At 42.6% G+C, this 16,228-nt stretch overlaps 1 protein-coding gene across 3 annotated transcripts in view; it reads left to right on the plus strand.

Moving 5' to 3' along the window:
- Window positions 1-618: 618 nt before the first annotated feature.
- Window positions 619-16,228, plus strand: part of TARS1 (threonyl-tRNA synthetase 1) — a 33,706-nt gene continuing 18,096 nt past the window's right edge. The window contains exons 1-3 of one of the 3 annotated variants that reach the window (XM_054398068.1): window positions 7,944-7,983; window positions 8,669-8,695; window positions 15,349-15,413. In XM_054398068.1, the coding sequence (XP_054254043.1) occupies window positions 7,944-7,983; window positions 8,669-8,695; window positions 15,349-15,413 (132 nt within the window). Of the gene's footprint in view, window positions 1,075-7,943; window positions 7,984-8,668; window positions 8,696-14,884; window positions 14,916-15,332; window positions 15,414-16,228 lie in introns of those variants that run through there. The other 2 variants (XM_054398066.1, XM_054398067.1) reach the window with 2 other exon arrangements.

Below are 16,228 nucleotides of genomic sequence, written 5' to 3' on the forward strand. Positions count from 1 at the left end.
AAGTAATTCGATGGGGCTTCCCAAGGCAGGAGTCGGAGAACAGGACACAGCAGGGGACAGAAGAAAACATCTTTGCTTAGTCTTTGAACTTGCAGAGAGTCACTGCAAAGATCTCGGAGAAAAAGCAATAGATTTGCTGCCATGCACATGTGAGTGATTTAGGGTACCTCAGACCGCCAGCAGAAAGCCGATTTCTCAATACACCACAAAATCCTCCCAGGGTGGTCCCCTAGGGTAAGCCTCCCTCCCTGCCGCGGGAGGCAAAGCTGTAATGAACTTCTGCGGACACACCTTTTGCTCCAGACAGATGGTCCCCCTCCGTCTGGGGCTGCCTAGACAGGGGATGCCGGCACAGCACCGCAGTGAGTCTCCCCACGGGTGAGGACAGGAGGTGACGCCCCTCTCCCTCAGAATCTTCCCTTCCCGGTGCTCCCAGCGCCCACCTTCTTGCCCCAGCCACTACCGAATGCCGTCGAGGAGCCAAATTGGGCGCCCTACCGCCAACTCACCCCTCTCACCGCTCTGGAGGGAGCGAACGACGTCGTCCAAGTCGAGGTGTCGGCTGCTCTCGTCGAAGCTGTGCACAGCCATGTGGAAGGCCTCCTCCTGGAAGACCACATGGACGCCTTCCATGGCGAAGTAGCAGCTGCGCTCGGGGTTGCTGTCGCTGTAAAGCAGCGTGGCCCGGCTCCACTGATGGTGGCGGAACAGGGCCAGCAGCATCTCGCCCATCTTAGCGTAGGCAGGGGCCACGCGGGTGAGGTGCGAGTACTCGCCACCCTTGGCGCCGAAGCCGGCGGCCAGCGCCCCCGCCGACAGCATGGGGACGTCCCAGTGGGCCGCCAGCCGCGCCACCGGTGCTGCGGCGTACTCGCAGACAGGCCCCAGCAGCAGGTCGGGGCGGCGGCGCTGCAAGGCCACCATGTCCACCAGGCTGAAGAGGGCGCGGTTGCCGCACGCCGAGTCCTCGTAGGTGAGCTGGAAGGTGTAGCCGGGCGGCAAACCGGCGTTGCTCTCCCTCAGGCTCCGCACCGCGTACTCGATCGCCGGCCGCACCCGCCCCAGCGAGAAGAGGTAGGCGTCGTCCTGCGGCAGCAGCACCAGCACCCGGATCAGCTTCTCCTCCTCCTCCGCCGCTGCCTCCGCGCCCGCGGGGCTGCCGCCCAGCGCCGCCCGCGCCGCCAGCACGCAGCAGAGGCTGCCGAGCAGCCAGGGCGGCATCGCTCCCGCCCCCCGCGAGACGCCCGAGCTTCGGCAAACTTTTCACCCCCCTTCCCCGCCCTCCTAGAAATTGTTCGGTCGTGCTTTATTTCGTAGGTGTTTGGCTAACAACCTGCTCCCGTCTGCGGGTTACGGACGGAGCATCTCGGCTCTGATTTCTTGTTTTCTTATAGATAGATAATTACGATTATTATGGTTATTATTAGCCCCGCCAGCTGGATCCCCCTGCAGGGCTGCAAGCCTGCGCCCTCCCCGCTTAAATAGCGCGGGAGCGGCGGCTCTTGGCACGCCCGGCGCGGCCGGGTTTGTGCGCAGGGAGGAGCCGTCCCGGCCGCTCCCGCCCGCCCCCTCTGACAGCACCACCCCCCCCCCCCCACCCGCGCCCGCACACCTCTCCTGCTGGCCGGGGCTGCGAGCGCGTAGGCAGTGGAAATCGCCGGACGGGGTGCACTCATCACATATGTGACATTTATATGTGTACGTTTTGTGTACGTTTATGTACCTTTCTGCTTGGCTGCTGCCCTCCCTGCCCAGTGAGTCCCTGCAAGAGGGAGTGGGCAGTACAGGGTCCAATTGCCTTTTTTTCTTTTTTTTTAGGGCGGGGTGGGCGGTTAAGGTGTGCTTTGCTTCATAAGGAAAGCTTTTCAGCTTCCACCCCCCCCGCCAAGGAATTTGGGGTAGTGCTCGGCGTGGCTAGAGAATTCAGTGAAGGGGATTTTGCAGCATCAGCACTGGGGAGTGCTCAGGGCGTCCTGAAAGGCATTGGAGCAAGGTGAAGCAGAGTTGCCCGGCTCCCATCTCCTCACCTTGCAAAGGTGCCCATACTTAGGGACGACATAACTCTATGGGGAAGCCAGCACTGGATTCCTGACCCCTGCCTGAGAGTCTCTGGAGTCTTTCTGATAACCCATGCCAAGAAGTCCCAGACAGTTTTCTGTTGCTTTCCACCTACTGTGTCTCAGAGACAATTTAATAACTCAAGCAGCAGAGGTTTTCCTAGTGAAGGAGACAAGTCCTTTTCCTCAGCAGAAAACTTTTTAAATTATCTTGACAACACTGCTTGCTCAGGGCATGTTAAATGCATACCTGTTCACCTCTCTTTACTGTCCACAAAGCTGCTGTGCTCAAAATTTTGTTAGTGTCCATGTAAAATGGACCATCTTGTTCTGGAATAACGTCAATGCAAAATGTGAAAAATGCTTTGTGAAAGAGACTTTGGAATATGTGATGCTTTTTCACAGCAAAATCATGAAGGATGGCTCTCTATGGAGTTTTCTGTGCCTCGTAACACCACACATCCTCAAACACTGAGCAGGGCTGTGTGCAGTTTGATGTTTTACGGTTACTCAAGAGTGCCAGGTTTGCATTCAAAAGGTGAGTGAACTGCTTCTGGCTTTACAGAATTATTTTGTTTAGTTAAGCACAGAGGTCGTTCTCAGGGCAGCATGTGTACACTTAGTTTTGTACAGTTTATGAATGGGAAACCTGCTCACCTGGGGTGACCATCTGCTCACTTTTAAGATGCCTCTACTACAAAGAAGAGAAAGCTCGGAAAGCTTATGCAATTACAACCAAGAAGTGGAAGGAAAACAGCAGATAGCACAGTGTACAGAAGTAATCATCAAATTTTTTTTTTCCAGGAACATTTATCTAATGGGGCTCAGTAAAACAAGCTCAGAAATTCAAAGATGGGTAGCATCCCTGAGAAATGTGCCTCTCATGTAGTTTTATTTTATTACTGAAATGAACTTCAGAGGGTTTTTGCAGATTACATAAACATCCACCCTGGTGAAGCTGGTCTTGTATGTTCCTGTACTGTAAGTTATGTCAGGCATTTTTTGTTGTAAATGACTATGTAACATAGTGGAGATTAAGCAGAATGTTACAATATACACAAAGCTTGCAAAAACATTTTCTTAAGACACATTTTGAAATGCTGACCTTTGTAGTCCCTGCTTTATGGTGACCCTACAGATGTGTTTACAACATTGAAATCTGGAAAGATTGCTTGATTCCCTCCTTCCCCTACTAGCATATCTTTTTCATTTTACGTGTGAGTTCCATACTCTCCTGTCTTATTTGAGCGTAAGCTGTGTAAACACAACAGAAGAGATAGAAAGCCCATAAATCTCAGTGCTTCCATCCCTCCACACTGCCTGCCCCTTGTGAGGTAAAGCACTGCTGGGAGAAGCAGAGCCAACATGAGGGAAAAAAGAAACAAAAGGCATCTAACCAGTACTATGCAACTGTAGCAGCATCAAACACCAATTTTGATGCTTTCAGAAAAATGTTTAGCCCACAGTATATGTTCCTTACTCACCTGACCAATCACATTCAGCCTTATGGGAGCCATAGTGTCTTTGTGGGCCCAAAGTGTCACGCACATTTCAGGTGTTCCTTTTCACTGTAAGTGGGTTTATAAAGAACAATTAAAGCCTGTCATGGATTTATTTTTCTGAGCCAGAAATGCAAAATAATTTACTTGTTAATCCCAATTCAAAATGTCACATCATTATTAGTTCACTTGCAGTATTTTCCATACCTTTTTTTTTAGCTATATAAATGCTTTTGAATAGGAAGAAATCCTGCAGTTGTGAATCAGTAGCAGGCAGGATGCCTGTGGACTGCAGAGGTTTCAGGCCCTTTAGGACTGAAGTCATTTGAGACACTGGCTATCTTTCCCCCAAAGTAACTCATACACAAATCAAGAATCACTTAACTTCCAGCTAGCATTAGCAACAGTCTGAACAGCCTGTCCCAGATTAAGGAAATTCTTCCCAGACAGGTTCGCTGAAAACACAGTCCCCCCTAGAGGCTGAAAGGATGAAATATTTTTCCGCCATCTCTACTGCAAATATATCTGACCCAGTCAGATTTCCAAATTCTTTGTTTCTCAAAAAAATCTGTTCTCTTTTTATTTGAGTGAATCTATACTCTTCAGGAACACACCTAAGAGATGTGACAACACGTGACCCATGTCACTCCATGTCACCTGCAACATGAAGCATCTGGATGTCTCTTTTTGCATTTGTGGCCTCACCTTTGTATTCTTATGTTACGTGGACATGCAACAGAGTTTTAGGTGAAAATATTGCAGCATGAAAACTCAAGATGGCCTGATCTGATGCTAAAAAAAAAGGGACAAATGCACTTGTTTTTTTAACAGTCACCAACTTCTTTGCAGATATATATACCAGATGAATCTACACACACAAAATGTGAGCATACACACAATACAGACAATGGCAATACTTTGCAGAACCTCCTACTATATAGACAATGCAGAACCTCCTACTATATACACTTTGCAGAACCTCCTACTCTTGTTGTCTTAACAACTTCCACTTGAAAGCACAAAGTAAGGTAAACACAGGCAGGTGGATGTAATTTTTGATTCACAAATGAGAACGGAACTTGGGAAGGCAAGCTGTGATGACCTAGAATAGACCTAGGTAATCTAAAGATCATCCCTCCACTACACTGCTTAGCTTCACTAACACTGCTAAAATCATGGCCTCATGGTCCTAAGAATCACAACGTTCTGCATCTGCCCATCCATTCCCACCAACAGTGAAAGGTGAGCAGCCCTACAAGAGATCCATTCTTTAATTATAGAAAAGCACATGCTAGGATGAAAAAAACCTGACCTCCACTCAGTAGCAGCTTTTGCTCATGTTGTCAGAGAGCATTTCAAAATCATGTACTCCTCTAAAGCATACAAAATGGAGGGCTAAATGCAAACCCAGAGTAATCCAATCAGCTCTGTTTGCTTACATCTACAAGGTAATACTGAATGGGAGGTAACAGGATGAAAGATGACAAATCTTTGCATCATTTGAGGCAATTACAGAAGAACTGACATGCCTCACAGAAAAATCCTACTCTCAGAATTATCTTAAAAGGTCCCAGTCTGGTGTAGAAGAATTGGGACAGATTCGTGTGTTAAGGACATAAGTCAGTTTATCAAAATTAGATTTTCAACATCTAGTGTGAGCTACAGAAATTTCAGTAGGGCCCAAAGTAATACTTTGGAACTATACAGTATAAATCACAGTCAGCAAGTGTGCCTTGTAACAGTAAAAGTCTTATTTTCTGCATCCCATATAGTTAGAGCAAAATAACTGGATCCATACCTTCATTTCCATCAGAATACTTTGGAGACTCCATGAAGCACTGTCCCTCACTGCATGCAGGATCATCATTAACAGCCTTCAACTAGAGATGTCCCTTTAGCTGTCCCATGATACATTTTAAGTCACCTTATTTCTTCTCCATGTCCTTTTCAGTTCATCTGGCATTATAGTAGGGATAAATCAGCTCTGATATATTTTATGTAAGAAAAATAGATTTGCTTGTGAAATTGTGAGAGTAACCCTGTATTACAGTAGCAGCCCATCAAGACAGCATGTCTAAATTTGTGTCCTTTCCAATTAATGCTCTAGTCTTTATGAATAATAAACTGTTCACTTAGTAATGAATGTGTCTGAACACACAAAATATTGCCAAGGAAATATAGGCCTCATTTGATTAATGTTAATTTTAAAATACAGAAAAATAGTTTTTCATTTGTATGATGCCACTAAAATTGTCACAAATTGTATGTAGCATTTATCAGTTTCTAACATCACCCATATCAGGAAGACTGCCCTCTGGTAACTGCAGGTTCTACACTGCAAGTTCTACAAGGGGCATACAAAATCACCATTTGAAGTGTTTTGAAGTAATAACCGTGTGTGTAAGTTTATATTTCTATTGGAAGTTAATTTATCTTCAGTAGTCTTATGACTTCCAAATCAAAGCAGTTTCTTTATGGATTCTTAAAAAGCATATCTTTCTTTCCCTCCCTTTGAGTAGTATTATTGACCTGCATTTCTGCAGTCAAGGCATGTCTGCAGCTGCAACAGTAAATTTATTATTTCCAAAATGAAAGAAAGCTAAAAATTACAGAACTACAGTTTTCAACAAATACGCTGGAGGGAAGGGATGCCATTCAGAGGGACCTTGACAGGCTGGAGAGGTGGGCACAAGCCAACCTCTATGCCTTAAACTTTGAGAGTAGTGATGAAATTAGAGGAATTATCACATTGTACTTTGGGTAGAATCTTACCTAGTTCCTACTGGTGAAAATGCCCATGGCTCTGAAAAAGTACAGCGTGGCGCTGACCAGCCTTGAAGATGTCCTTGCTCAGTGCAGGGAGGTTGGACTAGATGACGCTTAACAGTCCCTTCCAGCCCAAACCATTTTATGGTTCTGTGATAAGTACACTTGACCCGGAAAACACCATCCTCTTTTGCCTAGACTACACTGGAAATGGTTCACTTTCTACAGGTAACAGGTTTCTGTATTTGTAGATAATATCTGGGTATAGAACAGACCCTTTATGCTAAATGAACCTAATTAGAAGCCTAAATCATCTTGGCTTGCATCAGAGTGTTGCTATAATAATGACTTAACCTTGTGGACATTTTCACTTTCATTTTCATTTCCATGTCTTAGAAAAAGAGCTACAAAAACTGCTCCTTGGATTTACTAGTGAAAATACCTTAGTTTCTTTCCCAGGCTCACTTCAGCCTTGGATGGTCACCTCTGAAATGCACAGGACAATGGCCACCTTGTTTCTCATATGCATATGTCTCAAACAAAAAACCCATATTATAGTTTGAGATAAGTAGAAAGTGCTGAAATACAAACATCTGCTGTGCCTTAGCAACATGACAGCAATTCTGTCTAGGAGACTTAAAGGCTTTGGAGATGGAAGATCATTTCTGCTCGAGATTCAGTAACTCTACAACAGGTACCCATACTGCTTGTAAAAGAAATGTTAGAAATCTTGTAATGGTGTCCCTCAAAAAAAAAGAGTTGGGATCAGACATCCTAGATCCACTGTCAGCCAAAGAGTTGGATTGCTTTTATGTAAAGACAAAAAACTGTTGTGATGTGCTACTTTCACATGTATTCCCATATTAATGGAACAGAAATTTCACACCATAATGAAACTAGACATCGAAGCTTTGGCTGGATATTCAGCACTACGGTCAGTATCAGTTTACATAGAAGTATGAGCCTAGAAATTTATTATTGCTAAGATTATTCTGAGGGAAACTGTGGATTTTTTTTTTTTAAGTCAGATCAGTTCATTGGCATGGTTTGCAGTTGTGTTGGCATGGTAGAGCAAGAGATCTGAAAGGACAGCAGCAATTTGCCAGAGACTGGAGTCAGGAGCTCTATTAGAGCTGCCATTAGCACTGAAATATCTGTATGTCTTTTCTGTTGCATGTTATTTACTGATTAATTTATGGGGAAAGTATGGGGGAAAAAACCCTTTTCAATACAATTGATAGATCTTGTTTCAGTGAGCTGATTTTAAAAACATTTAAAATAATTACTTAAATAAAAATATGCTTCAGGAGGCCTGTCATTTCCAGTTTATTAGAGCACTAATATCCTTTAGTAAAAAACGCCTGTATTGACTTGCTGGAATACACATTTGTCATTTTTCATTATATCACTGGAGTGGGAACAAATGAGATTATTGAGAGAGAAGGACAGATGCTCCAGATGGGTGGATGGAGGAAGACACAGCAAAGTAATGGAAACAGCACAGAGCTAAGAGTGGGCTAGAAGTAGTCAATAAAGTGTTATATATCAAAAGAGGAGATTTTACACATAATGAGGAACTAGCCATTTCATATCTCTGTTAATGCCATTTAATTTGACCAAGATGTGTAAGAGCTCAACAAACAAAATGGACAGAGGTTCAAGTTCCTGCTAGGAGGAAGGAACTTGGCAGTGAACAGATCACTTCTTCAAGCAGCCAGAAGCAGAGGTTTAGGAAATGGAGGTGTCCTTATCCTCTCTGCAAAGATTGAGGCTTTTGGAAGTGTGGCTTCTACTTGCACACAGTGAAGAGACCTCGAGGAAGTGATGTCTTCTTTCTGTGTAGTTTGCCACATACTTTTTAAGAGCCTATTGGTTCTTACGTATTTTGCTTTTGCATAGGTAAATGCTTTTGTGACATACACACACACACACACATAAAACCTGCTTGAAAATGTTTAACTCATTCTCTTGTATGAGCACTTATAAGCTAATGTCTAAAGGACAAAAATATTCCGTATATTTGTAAACCAAATTTACCTCTTCCATGTCTTTTGCTTCCAAAGCATACAGAAAGAGCAAACATACATAACTGTAGAAATTTTAGCAGTAATCAGACTTCTTTCTGAAGAAATAAGTGGATTTATATTTCTTTTCTCCTCTTAAATTTTCCTGGAAATTTTCACATAAGAAAATAAGAACAGAAAATAAGTTTTAATGATTTTGTTTTCTTCAGCTTAATTTCTACATCATTCTTTTTTAATACCAGACAGAACTTTTCAGGAAGATGAGTTTGGCCAGCTTTGTTCTCTGAAAGGCAGTCAGGAGTTTATCCAATGCAGGACAGAGTACAGCAAGACCCCAATGTAAATGGTAGCTGAAGTGTGATTGTTCTGGCTTTTGTGTACAATTATTCTGGCCAAAATCAATTGGATTGCCCTGAATTAAAAAAAAAAAAAAAAGACCAAAAAATGCCTTGAGGTCACACCTATTCTGGCAGTAGCTGATCTGAAAGAAGGAGTTTTGGGGATGGGCCTCCAGTCCCTAGCTATCTGGTTGGCTGAGTAATGCTGCCAGAGTTTGTGGCACTTCCAGGTATGCCAGACCAGTTGCATGTGTAATTGCTACTTACCCTCATTCTGTCAGTATCATTTGAGTGGAAAAGGTGTTTCTGCTGAACTATGTCATTTGACAGAACCAGGCTAGGGAACAGCTCCACTTGAAGAAATGCCAAGAGACTGGAGGGTGTGATAACTGCTGGTGTTATGGAGAAAACAGCTCCAGGTGAGCTGCAGTAACAGATGTTTTATCCCAGTGCTGCTGCACCCAAGATGGCATTTTGGGCATGGGCGATCTAGGAGATAAAATAAACACATATGTAGATAATATATTTTTTTACCATCACTCCTTTTTCTCTTGTGGTTTACCCATGGTGCCAACATTAAACAGTACCCTTGTTTAAAGGGGTGACTGATTTCATGTTCGTGAAAGGAAAGCTTATGTACAGAGCCTACCAGCACAGGCTGCGTAAGTAAATGCTACAGGCTGTGTAAGTATGTGCTACATACTGTGAACAATGCAGTGCTTTCCAGGTATTAAGAATCATGTGAAGACAGAGCTAGAATCCTGGGAAATTAATAGGGAGATGTCAGAGAGATAGGAGACCATGACATTCATGGCACAGAATATCCCACTGGCTGGTTCAGGGGCTACAGGTGTGGCACCACCTAGCTTCTAGTGAAGGAAATTAACCTTTTCCTAGCCGAACCCAGGAACACTTCACTCTGTGCAATTGTCATGCAATTACCTATTCTTTCACGTAAACTGAATAAATAAAACTTTTTATCCCCCTTCAGAATTTCTTCTTCCTCTGATCAGTATCCAACAGTACAGTCCCTCAAGAATCCATCTTCTGGCAGCTACCGCTAAGATTCTGTCCTCTCTCTCTGTAGTGATAAAACCTTGAAATGATTACCAGTTTAGTAGTATTTTTAGTAAGATTCCAAGTACTTCCAAGGAAAAAGAACACAAAAAATAAAGCCTTTATATAACTTGTCACAAGCAGTTTGACAAAATTCACAGTTAAGATGTCCATGTTTTCAGCTGCTTTAATGTGTTGCTTTATTTGAAGCATTGTTATTGGATTGTATCCATGAAACATCATTGAAAAGGGATGTTAGTAAGAAGATCAGCAGAACATTTGAGTCATGGCTAGGAAGAGAAATCAAGAACATACTTTTCAGATAAAATAAATTTCACTGGAAGTATGTGAAATAAAGTCATAACTGCAATGAAAAATATGGTCAAAGGCAACAAAATCTTAGAACACAGCACCTGCTTTCCTCATATTGTCTGCCATTTCCCCCCAAAATTGTTGATTAAGCACTTGCAGGAGAAGGCGAAGCAATATTTTTTTTTTGATCCTTTTGTATTTTGAGCTAATTTCCAGTATAGAGTATGATGGAGTAAGAAATTGAATTTGTAAAATCAATGCTTATGGACTGTATCAAAGGAATGACTTGAAAATGCATTTCTTCCTTGTAATCTCATTATGTAGGAAATTCCTCCTGTTGCCATGGCATAGAGGACTCAGCTCAGAGAGATGATACAGATCTCTGTAAGATGCAAATCATTTTTTTTTTTGTAAGGGTATCAGGAAGTAAGTCTGATCAGGCTAATTATTTTTTAAAAATAGAAAAAAAAATAACTTTTCATTGTTTAGGTATTATGTAAATACATTATTATGTATTGGTGTTATGTAAATATGTATTGTTGTATAGGTGTTAAGTGAATATGTATTGCTGTTGTAAGTACAGAAACGATTATTCTCAAGGTAAAAATACCAGTGATGCCTATAGGGGAAAAAAAGCTCTTCAGAAACTGGAATTCCATTATTACAAAAATATCTGAAGTAAACCAGATTCTCAGACTTTACATTCTGAAATGCACACTAAAATGAACCATAATTTGTTTTCTTTTTCCTTTTTTTTTTTTTGGGGGGGGGGAGGGGAGGAGGGGAAAGGGAGATGGGGAGGGGGAAAGGGAGGTCTGGAGGGGGAAAGGGAAGTCGGGAGGGGGGAAAGTTACCAAAAAGTACTTTGGATTCTGGAAAATTCCATATATGAGCCAAAAAATTCTAGGTAGTAGAATAGCTTGATGATGCTCAGTTATAATAAAGCCAGTTTAAATTTAGCTACAAAAAGCAAGGGTGTGTCCAAGAGCCAAAATTTTGGCAAAAGAAGTTGTATCAATTGGATTTTTGACAGTAGTTCACTTAATACATGATTTAAATTTTTTCAAGTTAGCGCTTTTCCTCCTCAGTATATGAAATTGCAAATACTTTATTTCCCTTTTTAACTGACTGTTGCATCACCATTGTACCTTAAACAAGGAATATGAAATGGAAGGCAGAATTTCTGAATCCCCATCTCAGAGCCCAATCACAAGACTGAGAGCAGAGACCAGAGTGGGAGTCACAGATTCACACAACTGTAGACAGCACATCTTTTTTGAGACCAGTATAAAAAAAGAAGTTTTTTTTCAATTAAAGTAAGCAATGATTCTGTGTCTTTAAGTGCAAATCCAGATTCCAAATCTGGAAAATTGGAGTAATGTGCTGTAATACTAGGGGATGGATGTAGGGTGGGAAAAGTTCACCCTCAAGGCTAAGGTTTTGAAAAGTATCTTAATCCTAGATACATTGCTTGGGTTAATAATGTGGACCTCAAAATTACTGGTATGAGCTCTATCAAAAGAAAAGAGGAAATACCTGAGTTTAATTGAATGATGCCATACCTAGTACTTTTCATGATATGAGATGACAAAACATTGTTGAGTCAATTACAAGTATTCCAAAACCTCTTAGCTAGTGGAATAGGGATAAATTTGAGATGTGTGAATGAGACATGAATTATTTTTGGCATGTTTGTTATGATAAAGCAAAAAGCCAATATAGTTTGAGAAAAGAAAGAAGGGGAGGCAAAAAAATCACTCAGCATCTCATTTCTTTAAAAGGCCCAAGGACTCCTAGTAGGAGTCTGATGCTCACCTGATGTTAAGTAGTGAAGCTTGTTTTGAAGTTTCAGCTAGAATTTTTTACCTGTGATTCCAGCATCCCTAATGATGAACACTGAAACTGGATGTCTCCTACATTTGATCAAATTCAACTTTACTGTGTTTTATTTTAAAAACACTGCCTCAGAGCAGAGAACAAATTGAGCTTGAGCAATTTGAATGCATTATCTCCAGTTTCAGGTAGGAAGAAATGGTGGCAAGAGCAGCAGTTGAAGAGGACCTGCACCCTGAGACAGAGATAGGGCAAGCCTGTCACTGTGCTTCCAGTCTACAAAAGGTCAGTGGGATTCCTGCTGTTACTAAGGATTTTCTCTCTAGCAAGCACAAGCATACATCTCTTCTGTAAGAAGCAGAAAAAAGCCTGCTACATGTAGCAAACCTCTTGATACCATGAAGACTACTGGAATAAATACTGTAGTGGCTGTGCACAAAACCATTTTGGATATAGAAACAAAATAAAACTGGTCTCCTTCTTTGCATGAAATACCAGTTATTTTCCTTATCCTTATAAAAATATATCTCCTTCCAATAAAAATAATAATTTTTTTAAGTTGAAAAAAATAATCCAAATCCAAGGCTTAGAATGCTCCAGTTTGAAACAAGACTTCAGTTATTGTTATTTTGCTTTAATGCCAACTTTTTTTACTTCACTTTGTGTGTTGTTAAATTTCTGAGTGTAACATGCTATACTGGACTTCTAAAAAGCCTGCTCTTTTGTTGTATCAGCAAAGATGAAATAAATACAGCAGAAAGCTACACAAGATTTCAGTTCTCAAAACTGAGATTATCATATTTGCATGATTTTGTAATGGGAGCTGAAAGCTCTTAATTTGGGGTCGGTTTATGGAAATCCTTTAGGCCTTGAAATGAAATGACAGATTTATGAACTCTAGATGTAAATGGGTGGCTTTATACAGTTTGATTTTCCAATTAGTTGGGTGTATGTAAAGTTAGTAAATACTCTAAAGAATAGAATGGACATAAACTTTAAACAAACCCACTTTACAGAAAGGCCAGTGATCCATCACAAGATAGATGGGTTTCCCTAGAGCAGCTGGTGCAAATAAATGTCCAGAGGTGTTACTGTTTGTGAAATATTTTTCTTAAAATATCAAGTCTTTCTCCTTCCTCCATTTCTTATACGTTCAGTTATTTTTTATTTCTTACTCTTTTTTTACTCCTTTCTAAAATTCTAGTTAGTTTGATTTCAGGTTTTGATTTCTGATTTTAGTTTGATGTTTAGTTTTTGTAAACGAAACGTAAGCCAAATGATATTGCAATTTCAACTGAACTTTCTGATCACATTTCAAATTCATCCAAATGAAGCAGAAACAAAAATTGTGATACACCCACTGTTACAAAACACCCACTTATGATAATCACTAAAGAACACTAAAATCAATTTAAACTGGCTTAGTGTCCAGATGAGTTCAGTCACACATCTCTAATTATGCTGCTTAAGAGTGAAGCCAGCAAAGCAGTCACTCAGTTTTGTGGTTTATGCCGTAAATCTTGTCATCTGAAGCCGTGAGTTGTAAGCAGGGTAGCCCGTAGGAGTTTCTCATTAGCACAGCGTGTTTAGCTGCTGCCATCTTCTGACAAAAAGGGGCAGCACGTCTCCCAATTGCTCCTGAAATCTTTCATCTTTTCTCTTTCACGTTACCAGTACAGGATTTTTATCATTCTGGCATTAGATTATTTATAACTTAGGTTTTCAATTGTGCTGTCTCTTAGCCACTTTATGCTTCTCATATTTACTTTTAGACAGCAAATAAATTAGGTCTAGGCCTGATCCCATTTGTAAGTCCATTTTTAGTACACCTCATTTCAGTATTTAAAAAAAAAAATTGCAGCACTTTTTAAGTTCCAGCATTTGCAGTCAAATAATGTGATTTTTCTCTCAACCATCCTTGACTCCTACCTAAGCAGTATTTGAACACTGTACAAAACTGCCTATTTTTCCTGAACTTTTTTCTTACAGCACTTCAAGTCTATGTAATCTGAGGTACTCTGATGCCCACTACAGCGTATTTTAGTTATCTGAAACACTATTATCCCAGATCATTACTGCAGATGATGAGGAAAGACCTATTGTGGGAGGCAAAAGCAGCAGCAGAGGTCCAAGCCAAGCCACAACCCTGATAGCTATCCTTCAAAGTTAAGACACTATGCCAGGATTTACTGAAAATATTAAATTTGTAACAAACACCTGGAGTCCACAGCCATCATGAGAGTGTGAGGACAGAATGTAACCTTCCCAAATTAAGCTACTATTATTATATAAAAAACAACAGGAGGGAGAGAAGAGGAAGAACATTACAAAGCAAAAAATCGTGCCTGAATTATCACTTCCTTCTTAAAGATGTTGGCAGCCTCCTACGCAACACTAAGCCTCCCGTCAGGACAGGCCTAAGCAAAGCAGCCACACTACCACATTCCAGTCTGTCAGAATCTCATCAGAATCTCTTTTTTTCCCTTGAGAAGTCAAACATCCGTCAATCCGATTTTGTCCCCACTGCAAAAAGTACTCCCATTAGATTCATCCTTGACTGAATTGCTGCCTCAGGGGAATGATAGCTCAGTCTGTCCGAGCGCGACCCCATCCCTGTGCCTCTTTTACCCTCCTGGAGCCTTGTGGCCCTGATGACTATGGAAGGCAGGTTATGTTTCTCCCCGCAGGAGCGAGGGGAGCAGGGCTGTGAAGACACGAGCCCCGCGGCTCTGCTTTCAGCCCTCACGGGTACTGGAACAGCCTCCACCACCTTGATCTGCTGGGGCGTCCAACACACCGTCGCTCTGGCCGCACAAACCCTGGGCGCAGCCACACACTCAACAGCCGCCCGGCCGCTTGCTGCCCTCCTGCCGTATTGGCCCAGTCACCGAGGCTCCGCTGGAATCGTTGCGGCCGCACCAAGTTGCATCAGCTCCGGCCGCTGAGAAGCGCCTGCGCGTGGCCCCTCCCGCCCCTTCTCCGCTGCGCCGAGCGGCTGTGCGTGTGGTAATGGCGGGCGCTGACAGCCAGGTGGGCCCGGCACTGTCGCGGCGGGTCGCGCTGGAGCACCGGCTCTCGCCTCAGCTCGGCTCTCCCTTACACTGGTGTCCTGAAGCGGGGCGTCCCCTGGTTCCACCGTCAGGCCTGGGCCGGGGGAGGAGGGGGGTGCTGGCCCTGTCGGGAGGACGGGTGCTGGCGGCAGGAGGGTGCAAGGCCTCTTTCTCCTCACCTTTCCAGCGGGTCGCCGGGGTAGGCCTTTTCCTTCTCATCCTTCTAGCAGGTCGTCTGGGGTTCCTCAGATCCGGGAGAGGAGGGTCGAAAGGGAGTGAGATTTTCCTGAGCGAGTCACTGGGCTGGGGTGAAGAGACAGGGTCCCTTACCTGGTGTGCGGGTCTGAGGGGAGTTAAAGCGACTGCTGGAGAATGAGGAAATGGTTCTCGCCTTCAGGTAGATGCTGGGGAAGAAAAAAAGGCAGACTGCGGAAAGAAGAAAATGAAAGAAGGGTCCGGCGATGGAGGGCGGACGGAGGTAATCTGCCTTTATGCCACAGGCTCTTGAGCGATGTGATCTCCTGGTTGCTGTATTGCATACTGCTAGCTGTGCTGCTGTTCATCCCTCTGAAGTGTTTGGCGTTACAGTAACTCCTTTCCCCGCTCTTTTATTTCCCAAAGTTTGTCATAAAGTAACATTGTTGCTTCCACAGCATGTTGTATTGGTGTAATGGGGGAACATTTCTATAGTTGCAGCTGGGTGATGGAAAACGCTGTCTTGTGTTTGCACTAGGAGATAGGCAGCAGGTGTCTGGGGTGAGGAAAACCTGCATTAGGTGCCCTGTCTTCCGTGTTCGTGGTGGGTAAATCCCTCTGACTTCACAGGGCTGCCAGCGGTTAGCCAGCATTTACCCTGAGCCAACTGCATAGCTTTGTAACGTGGTAGTGTGGACGTCATTGTATGTATATGTAGGCTGAATTCAGTTCCTGTCCAGGTGGCTCAGAAGAGAGGAGTTCCCTTAAGTTTTTTGACCTGACAAGAACAATTATTTTTAATTTGTGCTTATACAATGTTTTCAAATTTCTTTTTGTCATTGCATAGCTTATTAACACGTGCACATTTATAAACTGGTGTGCAGTAATTTTCATTAAACTGAAATCTTTTTATTGTAAAATTAATACATCATTAATACATAGTAAGAACACTTATTTGTTAGATATAGTACATATATAGATAAGGTGACATAGCTGCTTGTGAAAAGTATATCCATTTATTTGTGTTCTCATCATAATGTGGTATTAAACTAATAATCTATTGCTTTTTTTTCCCCTTTGTCTTTATTCATTATATAT

The sequence above is a fragment of the Indicator indicator genome, chromosome Z (assembly GCF_027791375.1).
Source record: "Indicator indicator isolate 239-I01 chromosome Z, UM_Iind_1.1, whole genome shotgun sequence".
Classification (NCBI taxonomy): domain Eukaryota; kingdom Metazoa; phylum Chordata; class Aves; order Piciformes; family Indicatoridae; genus Indicator; species Indicator indicator.